We start from the raw sequence: 25,256 nt of genomic DNA on the forward strand, positions 1-25,256 counted from the left end.
CATACAGAGGAAATGATTGTGTGCAGGCATTTATGTCCCCCACCACATTGCAAGCTAATACCGTATGTATACAGCACTTCAGGTCTCTGGGTCGCTCGTAAATATGAAAGAGCTATACAGAGAACGTTACGGGGGCACATCTCAGTAGCTCCTGTGTGCAACCCCAGCAGGAAATGATGTTTCAATCAGTGAAGGAAAGGTTTTTGCTGAAAGGTTCCATTGATAAGTGGGGCAATGTGACTCCCCTCTCCAAAAGAATAATCACAACGTGGGCTGACTTTCTCAGGCAAAAACAAGAAGAGGCAATAAAGGTCACATTCTAAAGGCATGTGGACAATGACAAAGTTGTGACAATTTTGCCATTTAGCACCGTATTAGTTACGGTCCATTATGTAATAAAAAAAATGTCACTTCATGATGTAATAATGCCACATCATTTATTAATATGCCACATGCAATATATAATAAACTGTTATTTTATATTGCTGCATTTTGTAATCGGTTGCTAAATATTGCATCAGTGATTACAAAATGCAATAGTTCCACTTTCTTATGAAGAAATTGTAATAATTTGGTTCATTATTTAATAAACCACCAGAATGGATTTCTTAAGAAAAAAACATTATAGCATCAGAACACCATGGACTTTAAGCATGCAAGCATTAATTATAAATGCAGAGGTGGGCATTCCATCAATACTGATAGAAGGTCCATCAGTCTGTCACTGATGGGCGACCTTTTTGCAGACAAATGACGGGAAACTTGAAAAAAATGATGGACTATCTATGCACTGACGGAAGTGGAATTTTGTCCGGCACTGGAATTGTCACCAACCGGGTCAGTACCGATGGACCTTCATTGACATCACTGGTGGACTCCTGTTTCGCTGATGACTGTATGTAGGCATTAGCTCACTGCTCAGTTTGTGTATTTTACTTAAGGCATTTTGTTAGACAGCTAAGAGCCTATGAGGGGATGTATTGAGTCCGTTAGGTCATTTGCGCCAGTATTCGGGGCAGTTACGATGGTATGCTCCTCCTACACAGTAACATTAGTGAGGAAGGAAGAGAAAAGGGTAATATATACAGTGCTGCTCAAAAGTTTGTGAACCCTGCAGGCATGGTCAGATTTTTTGTATAAAATATTAAAATAACCTTATTAAATGTTTAGTCATACCCAAATCTACACAATGACATTGAAAATAATGGACTTAAACAAAAATAATGATACTATTGTCATTCATTCTTGAATAAAAGTTGTTGATTTAAGAAAAACTCTGATTTCATGGGTGCAAAAGTATGTGAACCTTTCACTTAATCAGACATTGCACCTCCTTTTGCAATGAGAAATTCATTCAAACACTTTCTTTAGTGATTTATCAGTCTTTCACATCTACTTTGGGGGAAATTTTGCCACTCTTCCTTGCAAAATGCAGCCAATTGAGAGAGGTTGGATGGGCGTCTAGTAGGGGTGTTAAAAAAAAAAAAAAGAAAAAAAAAGATTTGGCAATATATCGTGATATTACAGCGCGCAATTCTCGAATCGGTTTGATATGCGGCTGAATCAATTTTTTATGTGAATATTCAACAAAACGTCTTTCTTAGGGTTAGGATTCACACATCAAGCATGGAAGAATGTTATTTTAATGGAACATTAAGCCTTAATATTTTATTTCAGTGCTGTTCAAACATGAAACAGACTGCAACCTGTTTGTTAAATGCTGTGGCTGAATTATAAGCCTGAATTTTCAGATAAATAAATTTTCTACAAATCTTACAGTGTATATGTACAAGTTTACTGATTAGTATTTTCTAAATTTGAGTTAAAAAAATCGCAATCATCAATTTATAGTTTCGCATTGGGATTAATCGGCATCGAATCAAATCGTGACCTATGAATCGTGATACGAATTGAATCGCCAGGTATTAGGCAATTCACACCCCTAGCGTCTAGCATAAACTGGTCACGCCACAGTATTTTTGAAATAATTTAAATCAGGATTTCAACTGCGCACATCCAGATCATGAATCTTGTTGTTCTTCAGACATTCCTTGGTTGTATTGCTGGAATGCTTTGGATTATTGTCATGCTGCATGATCCATCCTCTACCTGGCTGTAACTTCACAAAGGACGGCTTCAAGTTATGATCCAGGATTTGTCCAGCTCTTGAGGATGAAAATCCAGCCCAGAATTTAACATTCTCACCCCATGCTTCACTGTAGGGTGAAGGTTGTTTTGCTGGTATGCAGTGTAGACTTTTCACCGAACATGACTGTTTTAGTTGTGGCCAAACAGTTCAATTTTGGACTCATCTGTCCACAGAAGAGACTTCCAAAAAGCTTGTGTTGTCCAGGTACTCGTTGACAAAATTGAGATGGGCAGCTTTGATCTTTTTTGTGAGCAGAGGCTTCTACCTAGCAAGCCTTCCATGAAAGCCTTGTCGATTGACTTTTCTTCTGATTGATGAAGCATGTGCATGTGTCCCAGATGCAGAAAAAGAGGTCTGCAAATCCCTTGATGTGATGTTCGAGTTGGCTTTTTACCTGAATTATCATTTGTCTTGTGGTTCTTGCTGATATTTTAGAAGGTCGTCTATTTCAAGGCAGGATTTTAGTAATGTTCAGTGTTCTCTAGTTGCAGATGATCTGCTTCACAGTGGAATGACGAAGCAATTTCTTTTTTTTAGATAACTTTATAGCTTTCCCCAGACAGATGTGCTGTCACTACCCACTTCCTGAGGTCCCCTGAGATTTCCCTTCCTCTCAGCATGACTGACCTGTATGGGTTCACCTGGGTAAGACTAAAGTGATGTGGTTTTGTCTCTGTTTCAGTCAGTGATGCACCATTTTTTTGCTAAACCTCTCATTTCATTGGTCCATTTGAGTGATTAGCTTAGCTACCAATTTGTCCTACCTGATCTTACTTGACTGCTTGTTTTAAGCAATGAAGCTCAGGGTTCACTTACTTTTGCACCTTCATGAATTGACCACAAACACTTTTTAATTAAGTTTTGACTACACAATTGATTTAAAATAAAAGAACAATGCATTGAATTCATAAACCTACACCTGTTATTTCATATAAAATGTAATGGTTCAGATTGAACAACAAAATCAGGTTGAAACAATTAGAAAGTCCAAATTGCTCAAGAGGTTCACAAGTTTTTGAGCAGCACTGTATAATATATTAATTTTTTTAAAGCTATATTTGGCTGTGTGTCTGCTTAGTGCTGCTCGCTGCATGTGACATAGTTCATTGATCATTCTTGACGCCGATTGGCTGATTCAGTGGTCCTAAAATAGCAGTGATGAACTGTAATTTAGTGACGTTTGGTTCGGTTTGAAATGATGGACTGACGATGATGGATGGGTGTCCCGGCCATACTTGCCAACTCTCCAGATTCAGGCGTGAGATTCACAAATTTCAACCCTATGTCTTACAGGACTTCCGATCAGTCATTTCTTTTGCTAATCTCCCGATTTTACAGTGAAGTAAACACTTTTAACGTTGATGTGGGAAATATTTGACACAGGATCTGGCAACCCTGGCCTGCTTCTGCTTGCAAGGTAAGCGTCCGGTTACAAGACTCCCGCTGTAGGCAGTGATAGTCAAGAAGCCTTGATTCTACCCATTATACATCTAATTTTCTATCAGAAAACAGTTGGAGGCTGAAGGGCAGGGGACTGCAGTATGCAGCGTAATACTGGTTCATACATGGCAGAGATGGATAGTGAAAGAGTCGAGTTTCCCAAACGGCAGATCCATTTTTGCATTTTCCGCCACCCCCCCGTCATAAATATTAATCGGCACATGTCATATGTTGTTGACACATGGATATGAATCGCTTCATATTTACACATGTAGTCCTCAAATTGCCAGGGGTCTAAATTTGCAAAGTCCCAAACAGCCACCAATGGCACGATTGAACTTTTGATCATTGAAGGCAAAGGTCTCCAAACGTGCTTGACATTTTAGTGAGTATCAAGCAAAGTAGCTTCTAAAAAAATCTAAAGTGCATTGCTTTATTTTAGTGCTGCAATTACAAATTATTTTAATAATACATTACTGCAACTACCTGTTGTACATACTGCTGCTCTCAGAAGTGTAGTTTGGGGTTAGGGAAGAAGTTCTGTACACAGATGTTTGCTCTGGGATTGTTGCCAACCTAACCAGCTTTCTCTCTGGAAATATATTTGACCTGGGACTGGTGTGAAGTCCAATTTAAAGGGGTCAGAGATAAAGCATATTGCTTGTGTCGTCCTGTGCTTTTCCTTTTTTAAGACAAAAAAAGTTGAGCTTCTAAGGAAGGCGGCAGTCGTCGCCAAAACTAGTCAAGGTAATGCACAACTTTTTTTAAAAGTAAAAAAAAAAAGAAAAACCACAGGGTGATATAGAGTTGTAGACAAGATTATTTTTTTTAGCCACATATTGCTTGTGGTTCTTGGGCTTGTATCCAAAATTTACCCTTGCAGGAACCTTGTCATGTGGGCGCTGTTTGTACATTCCAATGATTCTAGGATCTAAGTTGTCTGGAGCTTTTTGCCCTTGCTAGGGTCACCCATTGCAAAGTTTGGCTCACTTAACCTCCTATGATGATGACTCTACGTGGGCCTCTTTCTCTCTAGAGAAAATAGATATTAAAGTTGGCTGTATGGTCCAAAACATTTTGTGATAAATATGTCTACCCCCCAAAAATCTGAAACCAGAAACGGTGGGGGAACTGCTACTTTTTTCCACTGCACTGAATATAAGGTAGCTGACAGGCTTTTGCCATCACTCACCAACTGTGGCTGTCTTTTGCTTCCTCTGTTCTTGTTTGACTAGACCTCATGTTTCTGTTCAAGGTCTTCTCCAATTGAGCGGAATGTGGAGGAGAGTCACTGAACGCTAGATATCTTTGGCATCTCTGCATGCCTCACACTGAGCCTTGATTAGAGTTTGTTCAAGGATGCGTTCCTTACCTACCTAGCATGTAGGCCTCATGAATCAAAGAGTGGCTGACTGACTATATCTTGATCAGAAAGTATGCAGTGATGTTTTCTCTGAATTGGTTCACCTCGTACCAGCTTGCAAGGTGAAATGACCGAAGACAATGGAGTAACTTTCGCATTTTTTTTTATTTAGAATTTTTCAAATTCCATATTACAATTATAGTGACCAACATGAATGTTGTAAAAAAAAAACAATTCAGAAGTCACACATACACTCACCAGAAGCAATACGTTTTATTTTGGATACCAAAAATCAGTTGGCCAGTGCACTTTTTGCACATTTGAAATTGTTCAGCAGCAACAATGAAAATGAATTTGCATGCAAGCAAGAAGTCACAAACATAACTGAAAATAAACAAATTAACAACTTTCACTTCTTTGTTGGTAAAAAATTATCGCTGTCATCTGGGTTGCCTTTCACCAAGTTTCTTAGCACTGTAGCTTATAAGCACCTATATAGGAGATACGTATCACTATGCAACACTTCTAGAAGTACCTGCAAGTGTTTATGTTTTGAATGTATCACTTTTACAACTTTCCAAGGCAATTACAATGTCCCATCACTGGAGGGCTATATTTAGAACAGGCCTGTGGCCTGCACATACATTACAGAATTGTCCTCATCATCACTAACTTTTTGGTCCGATATACACTACATATCACCACCAAGTTTGGTGACTATGTGTTATCTTGACACAAACAGACTAACACCTGTGAGGTATCAGCTTCTGCTTATCTACAGTATTATTGGAAATGTTATGTCCATTCTGAGCCACTGGCCTGGGCTCACTTATCTTTAGGTTAATGGACAGCAATTGAGTAAACAGCAGTGGAGACATGACATTGGGGACTTTCAGTCCAAATATTTGGGTAGAAAAAAAAACAGTGGCAACAAAAGGAAAATCCTTCACCTCCTCTCATATGCACTATTCATCTTATGCTCTGCTCTGTCACACAAATTTTATTCATATCTCATTTCTACAATTCCCACTCTCAATCAGAATCTCTCAAAAAATATGCTCCCCTTGTGTCCATCTCCATCGCTGTCTCTCTTTAGAAACGGGTCTTCTTTTTTTTTTTTTTTTTTTTTTTTACCCCTCTCACTCCTTCATTGCCAACTCTTTGCTTCTATGATGAGTTCTCTCACCAGAACCACAACCTGCCTGTATTGGGGGACAGGTGGCTGCAGATTACAAAGGTTAATGACTGTCTTTAAATTTCTTTGTGCCCTTCACTGTTATCTGTAAATCTGAAGCAATTATATTGAAATGAATTAAACTCATTCCAGAATCAAACTATCTTCATGATAAAACCATAATTAACATTTTTGGATTATGCAATGTCCTTATTTATTATTATGTATAGTGAACAATTTCTCTGGTGCTCCGGCTTCGTTCTACATTCCATAAACATGCATGTTAGGCTAACTAAAGATTTTGATTTGTCCAGTCGTGTGAATGTGTGTGATTCTTTTTCACCACCTGAGACAACTGGTCAACCCTGCATTCGGCTTCTGCAGTTCGCCTATCAGCAGAAGGTGGGAGTTGAAGATGCTCTCAACCTCTTTCTTCACCGATCCCTTTTTCTGAATTTATTTTCTTGACTTCTCCAGTGCCGTGAACACCATCCAGCCTCTGTTAGTCAAAGACCACCTGGCAGAGATGGCATGACTTACTATCGGCTTAGGCTGGGTGACTATATGTCGGACACTGCTGTTAGCAGCACTCGAGCACCCCAGGGAACTGCGCTCTCTCCAGTGCTCTTGGCGCTATACACGTCTGACTTCAGGTTCAACTCTGAGCTGTGCCACGTGCAGACGTTTTCGGACGATACTGTAATCAAGGCTTATATTGGGATGGGACAGGAGGAGGAATGTAGGACACTAATAATGCTGCTTTTTCAGTAGAAATGGCATTTTTGGGACCCGGATGTTTGCCTTTCCATTCGACTTTTTCGAAGCTGAGCAGTCAGTCAAAGTCAGAAAAACACAGTATATGCAAAAAACATAATAGTGTTTTACAACAACGCTGAACCATAGTTACAATTTAATATGTACTAGTGGATTAATTTTTTATGATTATAGTAAAAAAAAAAAAAATGCGCGCACGTACCGCTTCCTGGGTTGTCCGTTCCCATTCATTTGAATGACAGCTCCAGCTACAGCCCGGAGCCTCCATAGTATATAGTCATGGCTCCCACCTTGGAGATGGTGGCTGTGGTGGTCGCCGGAGGACTTTGAACGCCGGACAGTGAGGACGACGAGCCGTTGCTCGCAGAGGCGGCCAAATGAATGACACTGAGCTCTCCATTCAGAATGAATGAGCACTGGCGACAACCTTAGTGTGTCTGTTGCAAAATCATGATTGCAATATTTCATCCATGGTGGTTCATGTGAAATTGTAAATATATTTCAGTGTTACGAAAGCTTATGGTGCATTTGATGGACTGTAGTTTGCGACGTCGCCACATCATGCTACGGCAATTAATATTTTGAATCCCCGCCAAAACAGTGGCCGAGACTCACCATTCAAAATTTTATGGCGGAGTCACACACTACGAGTGTGCAAGCTTGGACAGCTTAATTGATTCTGTCGCCATCCCGCCACACGCCTGCTGTAATGGAAAAGCAACAGGGCTGTGTGGCGTCGTGCCAGGCCACGCAGTGTAGTGTGGTGCCGTGCCGTTAGGGGCTAATGGTAAAATGTCAAGAACCACCTCAGAGATCGCTCTGAAAAACTGTTCCATTGTAGCCGCTCGGCCTAAAAAAAGTCTAATCGAAAGGTGAACATCCGGGGCCAAAAAAAATTAATTTTCGGTATGGAACTGGGCTAATTGAAAAGCGGCAAAAGTCTGAACACTATTTTGAACTCACTGCACTGTGCTGTCACACCATGTGGTCAACCAAGGTCCCCAATTACAACACCGGCTTGTATCGGCCTTAGCTGTTTTTGTTGTTGTTATATTAAAGGTTTTTAACTTTTTGCTTGTTCCAATTTTGGGCAAAATGTTTTTTTGTGTGGTCTTATGTTGTATCAAGGTTTATCAACGCTTTGTTTCCCGAAAAACTCAGAAAGACAATACCTGTGGGAGGTAAACCTTATATTAATCAGGTAGTAATTAATCAAAATTTAACATCATTACTTTAAGCAGATGAATAATTAATTTAGTTTGTGCAGAATTATCTTCTTCTTTTTTTAAAGGGGTGTGTCATTGTCAATGCTGGCTGCCCCCCTTTGATGGCTTTGTTTTTGTGTGTGTGTGTTTTTAATTGTTGGCTGTGGCTGAATGTCCCCCCATTGTAAGCAGGCTTATCCGAGGGGGCAGTCAGTAATGAGAAGGGGGCATCATATGTACACATCACGTGCCGGAACTTTTTTTCTCACACTGTTTTTTGATTAAATTGTGTCCAGCCCCAACGTGGATTGCACTTAGTCAGGCCTGACCAACTTGGGTGTCCCGCCTGAAGACGAAGCTCCTGCTGGTACAGCTCTGAAGGTTACTGAGGCACACAAACCCCCTGACCACAATAAAGTGGCAATCCCTCAAGGCGCAAAACTTAAAAAATAAAATATCCTTCATCCGGATTTTATCAATCAGCAACAATGCATATATCTTAACTGGATGGCCTAATTCTCAAACAAATTTTAACCTCAAGTGAGACTTCACACACTATAATAAATATTTACAAAACTGATAGGTAGTCTTATAAATAATAACAAAAAATACTTCAGAAACTAATGTATAAAACACAACAGATACAAACATTTTTAGTTTTCTTTCATTTTTTCGGCTTTTTTATTTTTTTTTTACAGTTAACACTTCAAAAATCTCTTTTCTCTCCACTCCTCTTTCATTTCTCTCATTCCTCTCCACTCCTCTCTATTCTCTCCACTCCACCCTACAACAGTCTCCAATTTCCTTTCGCAAAAACTCTCACAAATCACTGAGCGCCCCCCGCCCCACTACACACACACACATGCACGCGCGCACACACACACACACACACACACACACACACACACACACACACACACACACACACACACACACACACACACACATCCCCACCACCCCCAACAACACCGCACCCCCCAACCACCGAGCCCGCATACCCCTACCAAAAATGGCCACGAAACCCCGCTATCAACGCATTATTTCATTGCATATATCATAATACAAAACAGTAACTAGAACAAAGAAAAAAACATAATCAATAAATAAAATACAATAAATCCCTGAAGAAAGCATAATAATAATAATAATAATAATAATAATAATAATTATAATACGGTAACTCTATGGAACATAAAACAATATATACTGTACATACCTGCAGTTAACTCTTTATCAAGCTGGGTTTTTCACCCAGTTTAGAACTGCCATTAACATTAACAAGTGTGAAGTGCAACCTAAAACTTGACTTTTCTAACCTTCTTTGATGCAAAATCATCAATGACATCATCATACGAAATATTTTGTACAACTGTTTTTATTGATGCTGATGACAATCCCCGAGAGACGCTCCTGTCACATAGTGGACCTCAACTACGTTTTATAAAAAGATTAATAATAACACACTAGAAATGATTTAAACATCTATATCACATGTAGCTTACAAAATGTCATGTCAAATTATGTTAGAAGTTATTTAACTTGGCAAGTAAGTAAACATCAGCTAGATGTTTGTGCTGTGTTGCAAACACACTACACACTAAACTAGGTTACCTATGGGTGAAATTAGTTCCATCACATGATGCCTCAATTCTAATAGTTGCTAGTTCAGCCAAACTAAATACCAAATGAAATAGTCAAATTTTGTGGCTGAGCAACATATTAGATAGAGGCTAATAAATAACCGATAGCCGACTGTCACTCTCATAATGCACTCATAGAAATCATCCTACCTTTTCTGTTTCTCCTCTCCTTTCCTTTTTCTAAACTGGTCACCTGATGGCTTCCTTTCAGTTGTACTTTTTATACATCGTCTTCATTTAACTCATTCACTGCCATTGACGGCTATAGATGTCAAAAATTCATTTTAACTATTTTTATTAGTTTAGCATTTTTTCCCACTTTTGTTAACAAGAGTATGAAAACCTAGATTTTTTTTGTACATTTAGAACAGATATATAACATTTTTGATTAATTGTGGGTTAACTAGTGAAATCATGCGATTAATTACGAAAAACATTACGCCCCTAATTTTTAATCATCTTTTCTTTTTTCTTTAAAAAAAAGAAAAACAGAAAAGATGATTAAAAATTAGGGGCGTCCCTAATTTTTTAATAATCTTTTTTTTTAAGCAAAACATTAAAGATTATTAAAAATTAGGGGCGACAGGCGATTCTTTTTTTAAAATCATAATTAATCGCTTCACTTCACTTCATGATTAATCACAAATTTTATATCTGTTCTAAATGTACAATAAAAAATAAATTCTAGGGTTTCATACTCTTGTTAACAAAAGTGGGAAAGAATGTTAAACTAATAGAAATATTTCAAATGAATTATTGACGTTTATAGCCATCATGGGCAGTGAAGGAGTTAATTAAGTATCAACATCATAGCCCATGGCCGGCCTTAGGTGATTTGGTGCCCTAGGCGAAAATGTAGATTCAGGGTGCCAGGTCATGATCTCATAGTCATTTATTTGAACTAGAAGTTATGCTTTATGTGCTCATGTATGTACAATAATACATTTTTGGAAATGTATCATATTGTGATTAGATTAATTGTATATGTAGGGCTTTATTTTATCTTTCACTTGTTTTAGTGTAAGCAATGGATAAGGGTGTATAACTAATATCTGTACATTTAAGAAAAGTGCATGTTCTGTTTATTTTCCATTATTCATTTTTCTTCTTCTTCATTTGCTTTCTTTTCAATTTTAATGATTTATTATTAAATGTAATAACTTATTGTACATGATATAAGTTAGTGGGGGTAGGATTACTACTCCCTGTAAACATGTAAATTCTGACTTTACTAATAAATATTTTCCTTTTTACCTTTTATTTTCTTTCTTTCACTTTTATTTTGTATTGCATTTATATGTTCAATAAACCACACCAAAACAAACCCAAAAACGAATTATTATCTAAAATATATATGCTGTATAACATATTTTATTTTTGAAAACCTGAGGGGGAATAATATATATATATTTTTTGCCCTGCAATTTGGCGCCCCCTCCACTAGTTAGTGCCATAGGTGACCGCCTAGTTCCCCTGTGCCCTAACAAAAGCTCTCCATACCACAGGCATCCACGACGCTGTCATAGACTGCTAACACCGTCCGTTCACCGATCACAATCAATCGGAGTCAACGACGTAAACACGTTTGTCTATCCTTCGCCCCCTCCCCCTCTGCAGTCGCAAATTGACTCCCCGCTCCCTCCTAACACTTGCCTCCGCAGCAAATTTACATTACCATGTGAGGGCGCAAACGCACCCACTCCACATCTCAACACGGAAATGTGCGGCAGTAGAAAACTAGCAGGTTTTTTGTTGTTGTTTTTAGGGCGTCTGTGCCCCCTCTTGCCCCTGCGTGTTGCCGGCCCCCATGTCCCCCCCCCCTTATTCCCTAACTCCTCATTCACTATAGTCCCACAATGTATATTAGTATACGTATATAGTTCCCTCATTCTGTTTGGCGATTTGGACAGCCAGGTAACTGCTTGCTGTATCACCTAACCCCTGTTTTACCAATCATGACACATTAAGACTTCAAACTATTTTTTGTAAAAACAATTTTTTTAAACTGTATTATATTTTTGTTGTTGTACATATTTTCACTTAAAATTAATGAATTATTTCCATGGTGTATAGTAGGGCTGGGCAATATATCGAACAAATATCAATATCGCGATATTGGCCCATTTCATATGGAATTTTATGCTTTTACCTGAATTTGACCAGTCAGACACAAACCTAAATGTGCGTCACCATCCAATAGTTGAACATTGTCTAGGGTACCAATTAATTAAAAATACATTGAGCTTGTTTATTTAGTCACATGAAAAAAAACCTATTCTTAATATTCTTAATAACAATAAATTTATTTCTTTAGGTACATGTTAAACATCGCAATAATATCGATATCGCAATATTCAACAACTATGTCACACATCGCATGTTTTTCCATTATCGTGCAGCCCTAATATAGTTAATTTATCGCTTTGATGCTCATATATCAATTTACTGTGGATTAAGATTGTCCAGCTGTTAATCTTCACATCTAGTGCCTGATTCACACCTACCTGTAAATGCTTATTACACGCTTTTCATTTATGCTAATTTGTGAATGAAGGCAGACTTACCAAAGAGGTGTGATTCATTGACAGTGGAGACAGTCTGGAAATCATGGAGCTTGAAGTTTTCCGGAGACTTTCGAATATCATTAACATTTCTGAAAAAGATAAGACACACTTGGAATTTGAAAAGGCCTAACACTTTGAAAGAGAGCATGTTTTTTTATTCTGCAGATTTTTCCTTTGTTATTATTATGCTGTTGCTGTGAGTCAAAAAGCACTATGCAGTTTTGCTTGGTTAGGGAACGCTGCGGGCTGACGCTCTCCTAAAGGCCACTTTTTGGCACAAAAATGTTGCTGCCATGGAGAGGTTTACATTTAATGTCAATGCACTGAAGCACAAATGGGGAGAATTACGGACCTCGGTGAAAAACAAAAGCGCTGCGTACCACGGGCATCCACGACAGACTTGAAAGTGCCCACCATTGCCTCCACTTAGTTTCAAAGATGAGTTATATAGGGGATGACCTGCAGGAAAGAGCCGGTTGGTCCGGGAAACGAACCGGGGTCGTCTGCATTGAGGATGATCCTCAGTACATGGTGTGGGTGCTCTACTAACTACTAACTGTCCAGGATATGCTATTCAGGTTTTGTGTATGGCATATCTTTATATTAGTAGAAGTGTAGTGGTACACGCGGCTGACGTTGATGAAGCCTAGGTGGGAATAATTCCCGTTCAGAGACGGTAGTATATACTGTAGACTGCTGGTATGGAGGACCAAAAATGCCAAAATTAAAAATAAATAAAATAATAAATAAATAAATAAATGTGAACATAAAAACGGATATTAAAATATAATATATATATATATAATATATAAAATAAATATAAATGGAAATAAAAATAACAAAATATACAGATATACATAAATAAAAGTACAAATAAATACAAAAATAAACAAGATTAAAAAATATATATAAAAATAAATGTTGAAATAAATAAAAAAATAAAAAATATATGAATAGATTTAAATATCAATTGATAATTAAAAAGGCTTTATTTCCTGCTGCAGACGCTGTCCGTCATTATATGTTATTCAAATGAGGGAGCGGTTTTAAGCATGTCTTGGGTTGGACTCCGCCGTTGCAAGCGGGTCGGCGAACAAGGAAGTCTCGCTGGCTTGCATCGGGAGTTCCAGAAGTGGACAACTATCTTGTCCACTGTCACCATAACTTGCGACTTGAGTTGCTCGACAACTTCATACAAGTTCCTGTAAACAAAAAGGTTAATTGTTTCTTGTGTGTGAATTCTCCCTTGCTGTGGAACAGGCAGAGTCCGACATAGACTGACATGTCAATCAACCATGAATAGGCAAATAGAGAGGAGCCTTTTTATTGATTTATTGACATTTAATTCTATTTATATATGTGTTTTTGTATTTATATCTTATTTATTTAGATTTATTTGTATTTTTATTAATCTTGTTTTTTATTTTTTTTTACTTTTTACTAGCTATATATATTTGTTGTTTTTATTTCCATTTATATTTATTTTTTTGTATTACATTTTTGAATGATATTTTTTACATCAGTTTTTATTTTCACTTTTATTTATTTATTTATTTTTTAAATTGGCATTTTTGGTCCTCCATAGCTGGCAGTCCATGATGTTGTCTCCCCTTTTCCCAAAGCTGGGAGAGGTTCCATCTTCTCCGGGACTTCCAACAGGAATAAGTGGTAGAAAATTGATTGATGTTTAAAAGGATTATCTGAACACTGGTTTTGATATAGAAAAAAACATTGGACAAATCCAGTGACAAGTACAGGTTATGCGGTTGAGTGTGTGCGCGTCAGTGTGTATAAGATCTTACAGAAGATGTCTTTTTTTGGGAGGGGGTTGGGGAAGTTCCACTCTAACTTCCACTAAATGCCTCACGTCTTTGATTAATTTTAGCGTGAAAGCTTCAAATGGAAAATTATTTTAAAAGGAGCATTTTCCATCCGCAAGGTTAGAAAGGCGTCCACTTGAATAAGAGAATATGTTCAGATGTCATTAAACAACACATTCAGAAATTGTGTTGCCATTTTATTTCTTCCTTTTTCCACAACCATATGGTTTCAAATACCATCTGCTGGTTTAAACCTGAGCTGGAATCATCCCCTGGGGAAACAGGATCCAATTGTATGACGGATCTTTTCCAGTTGAAACCTGTCCCCAGATTCCATGTAACAAAAAGTGCCTTGGATTGTTGTCGACAAGTGAGGGGTTAAGGGCAGACATAACTTGCAGCACCTGTTGTCTTATGAAATTATTCAAACCCAGAATCACCAGATGGGGCAAAACACCCTTCAGTGTTGCCATCTCTACAACAGAGCTCGTATTTTTAGCCCCCCACTGTCCCACAAGAAAAATAGTAGACATTATTTTGTACAAAATTAGCCAACTATATTTGAATGAACTCTTCTCTGTTCTCGTCTGTTTATATAAATTTTTGTATAATCCATTGTTTTCTCTCTCTCTCTAACTCTCTCTCCTTCTCTCTATCTCTCTCTGCGGATAAAGTGCCTCTCTCGACCATTTTGGCTGTTACAATGGCTAGCAGCATTTGTGACTTGAAGGACTACAAAAAAGAAAGAAAAAAACAAAAGAATGACAATCCACTGTCCGACTGTCACACTCGCTTGCTCTTTATTTATTTTTCGTTCACATTTCCCTCATGACTCATTTGACTTTACACCAGTGCTTCTCAATTATTTTTTGTGACTGCCACTGCCACCTACTGTAGTGGATGTGCAATTACACTTTATTATAGTACAGCAACGGCACCCTATTTGAGAAGATCTGCTTTACACACAGTCATCACTATTCAGCACTTACTGATGAGACACAGACAGGAAGTTGTGCGAAGCTAAGTTAGCTGGAAAGGCTTTAATGCACACCAAGCAGTCATGACAATTTAGTGGAAAATGCTTGGTCACTGTAAAGTAGTGATAGGACATACACGTACTGTGATGAAGTTTGTTCAGTGTTATTTCACTTAAAAGCTGTGTTGTTACCCGAAGCGGCACTGAGTCTCAATTTCCTCCAGTTTTGCTTTGAAGTAATACAGAAAAACAATATTTTTCTCCCTTTTCAGTCTAAAGCACCCGAAAACATTAAAGGGGCCAAACATTATTAAAAAAAAAATGTAATTAAAAAGTTTTGAGGCGTGCGTTTTTGTGTCGACCATTTTTTGTGGTCATCAAACTGAATTGTTCAACTTTTTTTCCTTTTTTTCAGCCATAAGTGAAATAAGCAACACCCGGTAATCAAGTCAACTGCCAGGGTGCCACTTTATATTTTCAAAGTACAACTGAGTGATTATAGTTTGTAAAGGGTCATCACACAAACCAAAATACTGCACTGCTAGACATACAGTAATGCATGTTTGGAAAATGTGTGCTTTTTATAGCCTTTCTATATTTTTGTCCTGGTTAGTTAAAGCTTTCCTTTTAATAATGCAATATTGGCTCTGATTAAAGGGCTTGATCGTGTGGGGAACAACATGGTTTATCATTAACTGTGTACTGCATATATTACGAGCCAGAGAAATAACTTCCTTATGCCATGTCCCGCCTACCGAGCATGGGTGTGTGACTGCAGTCCTTTTGAATGACTGCAAATCACATGGGTGCCTATGTCATGCTGGTCATGAGTTGTTCCAGTTTGTTTGAACATTTGTGTGTTTATTTCTATTCTATTTGCCCCGCTACTGCTAAGCCCGGGGTAAACCCTTGCGATCACATGACCAGCAGCAGGAAGTCAAGGAATCAATCTGCTGCCCAAGGACTGTGCGGCATCCCTGAGTTGATGCCAACAGACTTTCACAGCTCCTTATATGGCTGCTCTATTCTTAGCGCATGTGCATGGGATGAACAAGGAGCTGCTGTTTGTCTCACTCTTAGAGGAGTCCAGCACGCCGACTTAGATTTCACTGTATAACACAGTTTACTTTAGTATACTACATTAATGTATGCTATGCTATATTTTTAGTTGACTATTAATCAGATCATATAAAAGTACAACGATAGTTTCATCAGATGAATGTGTTGGGACAGTGAATGGTTCAAAAATTGTGAGAGGAATGTTTTGATAAATGACAAATGTTATATTGTTATTTAATTATGATTGCCATATATTTTGAAACCAAGTATTTGGTCTGATTGTTTATTGTGTCTTCAGCATAAATTACAAGGAGCTCATTGTTTTACAGGGTATTAGTGTCAAAACTCCTGTTTGTGTTTGATTGGATTATTCCAGCACTTGACTCTTAATGACTGAGAGATTATCAGCAAATGCACACATACATGCAAACTAACAACCCCCCCCCCCCCCCCCCCTAAAAAAAAAACATGACATCATTGTGCTGGCTAACTCACATGTAGTCTCTCTGATAAGAGATAAAAGAGCTCTGTTCTCCCCCCACACACCTGACTCCCAACATTTGTATCAGTGGTCCAGAGCTCTGCAGCATCCTCCAATCACATCGCTTCACAACTCCTCCTCACACGCTCACTGTGCTGGTTACCAAGGAGACAGTAAAGTTAGGTTCTTAGAAGTAGAGCAGTGATTTGGCAGGAGTGTGTCCTTTTTGTCATCAGATTTTGAATTGCTGATGGGGATAATAAATCACCATCTGTACTAATGCGTTTGGTAATGAAACATTCCTGGTGTTTTTGCTGAAGTCAAACTTTGTGGCTGTGCGTGTTAAAGGGCTGTCCTATCAGCTTGTGACCTGATCTAAATAGTCCCACCTGTTCTTTCCCGTGACCCCGTGATGCCTGGCTGGACACAGATTCCTCTTCTTGCCAGAAATCTGTCGACTGTGATGAGATATTGTGTCGAGGGCAATCTTGAACCTGCTGGCTGCGACTATTTTGAATAATTAGCTGAACATTTCATGTGTGAGAAAGGAAAGGAGGAGGTAGTGTGTCACTGAGATGTTATGAATTCGGGGAATAAGAGGTTGATTATAAAATTGGTTGATATGAGCTGATGTGGTCCAACAGCTAATTTGTCAAACCTGTAACGAGTGAGAGCAAAAGCATGACAGAGAAAATCAAAACACCTGCCTCCCAGCATTCCCATCAAAATTCTACAGTACACGCCGGAGATGATGCAAGTTAACACTCATTCAGTAATTTATTTGCAGCCTATTCATCAGTGTCAAGGCATCATCGTCTCCACATACCTTTGGTAGTGATAGTTTGCAGAGAGTTGTGATACTTGTGTTGATACCAACACAGTAATGTCATCAGCGCATATTAACTCATTTGCTCCCCAAAACGCATACAAACGTTCTATTTTAAATATTGCCACGGTCCCCAAAATTTATTTATACGTTTTTATGTTTTTGTTTTATGCTAAAGCATACAGAAGGCTTTAATGCAGCCCCTGACCTGAACATTTTGCTTAAAGCAATCGTAGTTATTACCAAAATGGTCAGCAGGTGGCAGCAGAGTATAAGAGATCAACTAGGGCCATGTTGCAAGTGTTTTAAGCAGATTGGTGAATAATGATGAAACTTTGCTGCAAAACGGAAACAGATACAAATATTTTTTTTTCTGATGAAAGTAGAGACTTTAATCTTTCTTTTGGTAGGTTCCATGTTTTTATAGCAATAGAACACAATATTCTGTGGGCCTTGCAAAATCAGTCAAAATCCAGTAAAACAACCGGGAGTGAAGGGGGTTACTTCAGTGAAAATGGATGGGAGTAAATTATGTTCTTACCTCTTATTGTTGAAGTATTTTTTTTTAATAGAATGGGGGTTGGGGTCAAACGAGAAGGTTAACAATCAGTTTTGCATTTGGTTTTCCACAATTTTAAACCGTTCTCTAATACTCGTAGCAAAATCACATTATTATTGCATTGCATCGAAAAGGTGGGTAAAGCACACATTAAAATATTTTTTTTTCTCCTAGCCACAACATAAGAATGACGTCTTGAGTTTGACATAAAGTATGCATATTACAATGTACTGTAGTCAAAAAACTGTTCCAATGTCATTTAGGCCACTACTAATCTCGGACACAATCTGAGTTTGAAAAGCTGTCACAGTTTTCAATGTGTTAGCAGTAGGTGCTAAAGTAGGCATCAGCTACAGATCAGCGTGAGGAACGTGAATATTCTGCATATGTGTAATGGACAAGAATGCAGGCCCAATAGTTGATATGCTCACTGATTGATCCCCAGGATATCCTGGATGATTTAATGGATTTATTTGAATTAGTAAAGGAGAAAACACCAGTTAAATGCAACAAGCCTTGTTCAAAGCCACTTCCGCATTTTGAATGACTATCAAATACAGTAAGAAGCATGTGATTTCCACACAAACATGCATATACCACATGCATTTTTTGTAATACTCACTACTTGCCTTGTGTTTTGCTCCTCTTTTTTCCCCCTTTTTACTGTCTCGCCAATCATGCCTCAGTTGATTGATTGATCTGAAGGGTGAAAATCTGTAAACACAATAAGGCCCGACTCGCTCATTTGCACCCACTGACCTATGCGGCCTCTTTTTTTGACCCTCGTCACTTGCCATTTTCTGCCTTTCTCACTCAACGGCCAACGTCAGCGTCAGCACTTCTTGCACCATGTTTGTGTCGCGGAGCATTTTCTTTCAATGACAGCTTGTTTAACTCCCACAAACGTCTGCTACTTCTCGCTTGGCCAATACTGCTCGGATTACGTGGAAGAACACACACGAGGACTTCAAATGAATGTTTTAGGGATAGACTGATTATCGGCGTCGATATTCAGCATTTAGACGGATATCGGCATCGGCTATTTTGAAGAATTTATGGCCGATAATAGATCCATCTAAAAAAGTGTTCAGGAAAAAATAAATAAAAATCAGTGAACTAGTTTTGAAGTTTTCCTAGATGCTTCTGACCCTGGAAACTCTCTGCACCTTCTGTTTTTCTTTGAAATTAAAACAAAGATATGTAAAATTGTAATACTTCAGATATTTTGAAATTAAAAAAAAACTTTATTTACTGTAGCAAACAATAGGGAGCTATTTACTTTAAGTTTTAAGTTTTTATTTAAATTTTGAAGACATGTCCCTGGAAGATCCCTGAACTTTTTGTTAGATTTTTAAAACAAAAATCTCAATTTTTATATATCTATTTTTTACATTCCAATATTTTATGAACCCTAAACATTGTTCAATAAACATATGCAAAAAAATAATAATTAATAAGAGGTAGAGTTTATATTATTTAAATTTTTGCTGCCAATATTTTCTCTTTTAGTGAAAAAATGATTATCGGCTCCAAATATCGGTATCTGCATCCTTGACCACTAATCGGCCCCAGAAGAAAAAAAATACCGATCTGTCTTTAGAATGTGTGTGTTCCACAGTTAAATGAGATGTAATGCCACTTTTGTCAAGGTTATTTAATGGTAAACTCAGATGAAGTCATTCATTGTACATAGGATGAAATAAATTATGTACAGTAGCAGTTAGTGTTGTCGTCAAGACCACACCAACGAGACCCAAAAAATTATAGACACTTGAGAGTATCGAGACAGAGACAAGAGCAAGACTTTTGAAAGTCGAGACTGAAACAGATGCGTGTGCTCTTCGAGTCAGGGGTCAGCGGCCAATTATTATTATTCTAATTATATATCATATTTTATTATTATTGAGACTTGATGCCCAATCTAAGATATTTGTCTGTGGGTCAATTTTGACTTACAGCTCTGGAGGCTTCTGCTCACGTGACCGAAACACGGCATGTGGCAACCATGGTGACCGCTGATCTGTGTGCTATGGCATGCCACGCAAAGTGAAGTTGCGGTTATATGATATAGTTTGGGCTTAAGTTTTGGATCGGACTGGTTCTAATAAAAAACAATCCGATACAGAGTTTTTGGATCGGATTGGACTATCCCTATGTCCCACAGTTCATCATTACTACTCAGTTGTGTTGTCAGCTTGCTAGATATTTGTCTCATTTGAGTTATTTTATGTTCACTGGTCATAATCCATCATGTAAAGGCACTGCAAAAACACGTCTCCTTAATAGAATAAATAAATAATATATTTAGAATAATATTCTAAGCATCAAGTCAAGGCAAACATTCTTAATTTTTATTTATTTAATCATGGGGGAAAAAAGTACTGAAACAGAGCAAGTGCCAATCTTTATTTGCACATTAAGTTGAGTGTCAAGCAGGGAGATAACAGGTTCGATTTTTAATTGCACTTGTTATGACCAAGCCAGGGATTGAACCCACAACCTCCCAGTGTGAGGGTAGACACTACGACTAGACCACTGAGCTGGTACTATATTTAATGGAAACTTAGGGGGGAAATGAGCCTAGTAAATATAACAAAACTACAAACTGATGATTTTTACAAGAAAACAATTATTAAAATAAAGTGCTATACTGCACTTTTGTTTGATTGTTTTCACACTTGTATTTTTTTCCATTTACCTTATTACTAGATTATGCAAAATCTTAAAATATGAAATTTCAATTTATAAAACCCCAGTTCAGGGCTTTTGAGGTTGGTTAGTCATCTTACAATGTGGAAAACATTTGTTTTAAACCTCACAGTACTTAAAACTGGCTCTTAACACTCAAAGTTAATAAGACTGCTTGATCAAATAAGACACTTAAGTAATAAGTATCTTAATATAAGCAGAATGATCTTGTCTGACAATCTTATTTTAATATAAATTTTTTTTCAATTCAATATAAGCAAATTTAGGTAAAGGTATTTAAGAAATCATATCTTACTTAAGATTTCGTTTTTTACAGTGTGCACCAGTTTCTGCTGACTGAATTTATCTTTACAGAACCTGATTATCTATCACGACCAAAAAGGACTTTTGACCAAAATGTGTGTTTTCTTTTTTTCTAGATGCAGATACTTGACAAGTTCCCAATTGAGGGCGGCCAAAAAGACCCAAAGAAGAGGATAATCCCATTTCTCCCAGGTAATAGCCTGCTCTCTGAACAGACTCCCATATTAATAATGTATGCGCAGTGCGTCAATGTGAGCCAGGCACCAATGTCAGTTTGCTCTGCACATGTGTAGGTACGAATTACTGCTGACAAGATGCTGCCCATGACTTAATAATCTCCCATGTGTTTGTAGCCCTACACTATCTTGAGCATTCATCTTTTTAAGGCTCGCTTACCAAACGTTTGGTTATGCATGCTTGGATTGTTTAATCACATGGATTGGTGTGTCTGTGCTGTACACAACCCTCACATTGATCCAAGGCATGCCACACATGCATGTCTCCCCTGTTGTAGTCACCACCTGACATTCAGGCTCATGCCTACCCACATGAGAGTAGCAGTGATCAATAGTGCTGTTTGTGGCTCCTCAGCGTCGTGGGCAGAAAAGTTCAGTGGCTCTGCTAATCACGTTGATGTATTGCGTTGCGTGCATCTTGCATTCTACTACCGTAAAATGAAATTAACTGTAAAATTAAACACGCGACGATAAGAATTACATCCACTGTATATTTAAATACAAAACATGCTTCGTTTTTAAAACATCGCTAATTCTAAAAGGAAGTTAGCATAGACTTCGGGAGTGCTTTTCCTTCAAATAACGAATATTCACACATAAATGCTGTGGAAATACATACCCACATGTACGATAACACTACACAAAGGCACAAATTCAACCCAATGTGTGAAAAACTAGTTATTTTAATAGAATGCAATCGGAGTACAAACCAGTAACTTTCATCTGTACCCATTTTAAGTGTGTACACCACGGATGCACGGCACCACACTGCCCCCAAGAGGCCAAAACGCACACGAACAGTCAGTATTTGTCCTTACTGTTTTTTTAATGCTTTTATGCTTTGAAAATATATTTTTAAATAAACGGCAGATTAATCGGGAATTTGTATTTTTTGTGCCCAAATCAGAAAATGCATATACAAGATCATCATGTTGGTTTTCTTTACCTCTCAGGGAATTAAAATGATTGTGCCTGTGTGTTTTAATAAACACTCTTTTTAAAGCCTGCAGTCAAGACCCAGCGTTGACTAAATTATTTTCATCTCTCCTCAAACTCTCCTCCTCCTTCAAGAGATTCTCTCTCTGTATAAATAAAACCTACAACCTCTTGAACTCAGGCATGGCAGCAAATACAGTGGTACCAATGTGAGCATAATCGGTTTCATGACATGGTTTAGATAAATTAAACAGCATTTGGAATAATTAGTTCCTAAGCACAAACTGTGGCCATCATGAAATCTTTATGAACTGTTTAGCTTATCATTGTGTTTACATGGGACTGAATATTGCTGTGATTATGGCGGCTCACAGCCAACCCTTGCTGACATCTCCTGGTGGGCCTGAGTTTTACATGCACTTGAAAACGTCCACTCAGCCAAGCCTGATTTAATTTGCTGTATTTCTTGAGCAAGTGGTTGATTGTTTATCTGAACTTTTCTCTTTTGTCGGTTAAAATGCTGATCTTTCCTAAACGTGCTCTCATGCAGGTAAAATTCTCTTCCGAAGGAGTCATGTGCGAGACGTGGCCATGAAACGACTGCGCTTCATTGACGACTACTGCAGGGTAAAGAAACCTTATTGTAAACATCCTTCACTTCCTCATCTGACTCTGGGGAGTATTAACAGTCTGCGTGAGGTCAAAGTTCATGGCCCTGTTGTCCTTTCACATGCTTCAGACATAGGATATGTGGTTTGGATACAGTTATTATCTTGCAGTCATGGGTCTCGAACAGCAAGTAATGTTTTGAAAATGCACTGAGCTTTTACATTTTATGTTGTCCTCGGATCTTGAAGTATAAGATTCATTTATGTAAACAACTGTTCAAATGTGCATGTTTAGACTGGATTTACACTGTGGGTCCAACTGCCTAAGTACGATGTAAGGCGCACTGTACATTGCACAGATCCTAATTTTTTTATGGAGGACCAAAACTGCCAAAATTAAAAATAAACAAATAAATGGTTAAATAAATAAATGAATGAATAAAAATGAAAATAAAAAATGGATATAAAAAATATAATTAAAAATGAAATGCACAAATAAATATAAATGTAAATAAAAACATCAAAAACAATATACATCCCTAAATAAACAAATAAAAATAAATGTCAAAATAAATACAAAAATAAATATATAAATATAATTAATTATCAATCAATAAATAAAAATGGTCTGCTCTCACATTTATTTATTTCATGCTGCAGACGCTCTGTCAGGTCGAACTGTTATTCAAATGAGGGGGTGGTCCTAAGCATGTCTTGGGGTGGGCTTATTTATTGATTGATATTAATTCTATTTATATATTTATTTTTGCATTTATTTCGACATTTATTTTTATATTAAATTGTATTGTATTTTTTGAATCTCGTTTTTCATTTTTACTTATTTACTTTTTTAGGATATATATATATATATATACATATATACATATATATATATATATATATATATATATATATATGTTTTGTATTTAATTTTTTAATAATATTTTTATTTTCACTTTTATGCATTTATTTATTTAGTCATTTATTTATTTTTAATTGTGTCAGTTTTGGTCCTCCATAATTTTTACCTTCTATTAACAAGTGACGCTTATCCAATATGGTTGTGTTTACCCTGACAGAACACATGAAACAACTCCACAAGCGTCAACAACACAGAAGTAATCAATAAAGCATGAATGACACAAATACTAATTTCCATACCAATTATTTGGCCTCGGCTGACGATATTCAATCATGTATCCTTTACTGTTATCAGGTCAACCAGGGCAAGTGATTGCCATGAATGCCCAGTGAGAGTTTTAAAGTGTCAAAATATTTACCACAGCAGTCACGCTGCAGATGAGAACCCTCATAGTAAAACGATGTGAAGGCAACTAAACCTGACAAAGACGTATCAAGCAGTATTTATTTCCCGCTGTCGCTGCCTACAACTTTTCTCAAGCCAAGCCATGTCTTTCATTTACCTACAATCACTGTGGCATACCTGCTCATAAAGCTTCATGTTTAGGGGGATATACGAACATATTAACAGGCTCTTTTGCGTGTTTTGGTACAAGAGAGAGATTTGCAGTTTCACCCCAACTTTGAAGTTGAGCCTAGTGGAGCCTCCTTCGATTCAGCCAGCTCCACAAAAACTTCACATGAAAAGTGTGAGCACTTCATCAGAATGTGGCGGGCTGGGAAGAAACGTACGGGCATCTGTCGTGCACCTTTGAGATGCAGCCCCCTGCGGCCTCTCACAGATACCGTACTGTGAGAAAACAAAAGCGAAACTTGAATAGGGAGAAAAAGAAAAAAAGTCCAAAGCCCCACAGTGCTTGATGTTTCGGGCAAACCGGGCTGCCGTGGCCATGGCCACTGGTGTCATAGCACTGTAAACATAGAATTAGATTTACAATGGGTTTGATGTATTTTTCCATTCTCTTTTCCTTTATATTGCTGCCATAATGCATTTCTAAATCGTGCCACTTGAGAGCAGAAAATCTGAATTGTGTCACTTAAACCATACACTGTAAATCCAGGTTTAGGATTGGAATCGGACATCTTCAGATCGGAATCAGTCTTCTTCTTCCAACGCGGGCACAATGTAAAAACACAGATCATTTGTATGATACTGACAATATAGACAGCTACTATTGAGTAAGAAAAAAAAAATCATATTTCTCAGGGCATTATAGTCGATAAATGAGATGAGTAGGGCTGCAAGAACCAATTGTTTTGCTAATCTGCTAATTAATCTGTTGATTATTTTGTTGATTAATTGGATTCAAAAGTGTGCTTTAATTGCAATTCAGAAACATGACATGATTTCAAAGTGACATAAATGATTGGCTTGGTTTGTAAAAAAAATGTTGATCATTGTTTTCCAATGCAAAAACATGCAAATGTTTTATTTTGCTTTTGCTTTTATGGGGGACTACAGAAATCGGATAACATTTAGTGTGAACCTGAAATTTGCAGCATTTTTTTACAA

At 37.6% G+C, this 25,256-nt stretch overlaps 1 protein-coding gene across 5 annotated transcripts in view; it reads left to right on the forward strand.

Moving 5' to 3' along the window:
• Nucleotides 1-25,256, forward strand: part of sh3pxd2aa (SH3 and PX domains 2Aa) — a 111,296-nt gene that overhangs the window by 26,588 nt on the left and 59,452 nt on the right. For 4 of the 5 annotated variants that reach the window (XM_086083108.1, XM_086083110.1, XM_086083109.1 and 1 more), the window contains exons 3-4: nt 21,159-21,234; nt 22,765-22,841. In XM_086083108.1, the coding sequence (XP_085939234.1) occupies nt 21,159-21,234; nt 22,765-22,841 (153 nt within the window). Of the gene's footprint in view, nt 1-8,401; nt 8,487-21,158; nt 21,235-22,764; nt 22,842-25,256 lie in introns of all 5 variants that reach the window. The other variant, XM_086083112.1, reaches the window with a different exon arrangement.

Source organism: Leptonotus elevatus, chromosome 8 (assembly GCF_054856555.1).
Source record: "Leptonotus elevatus isolate MCC_2025b chromosome 8, RoL_Lele_1.0, whole genome shotgun sequence".
NCBI lineage: Eukaryota > Metazoa > Chordata > Actinopteri > Syngnathiformes > Syngnathidae > Leptonotus > Leptonotus elevatus.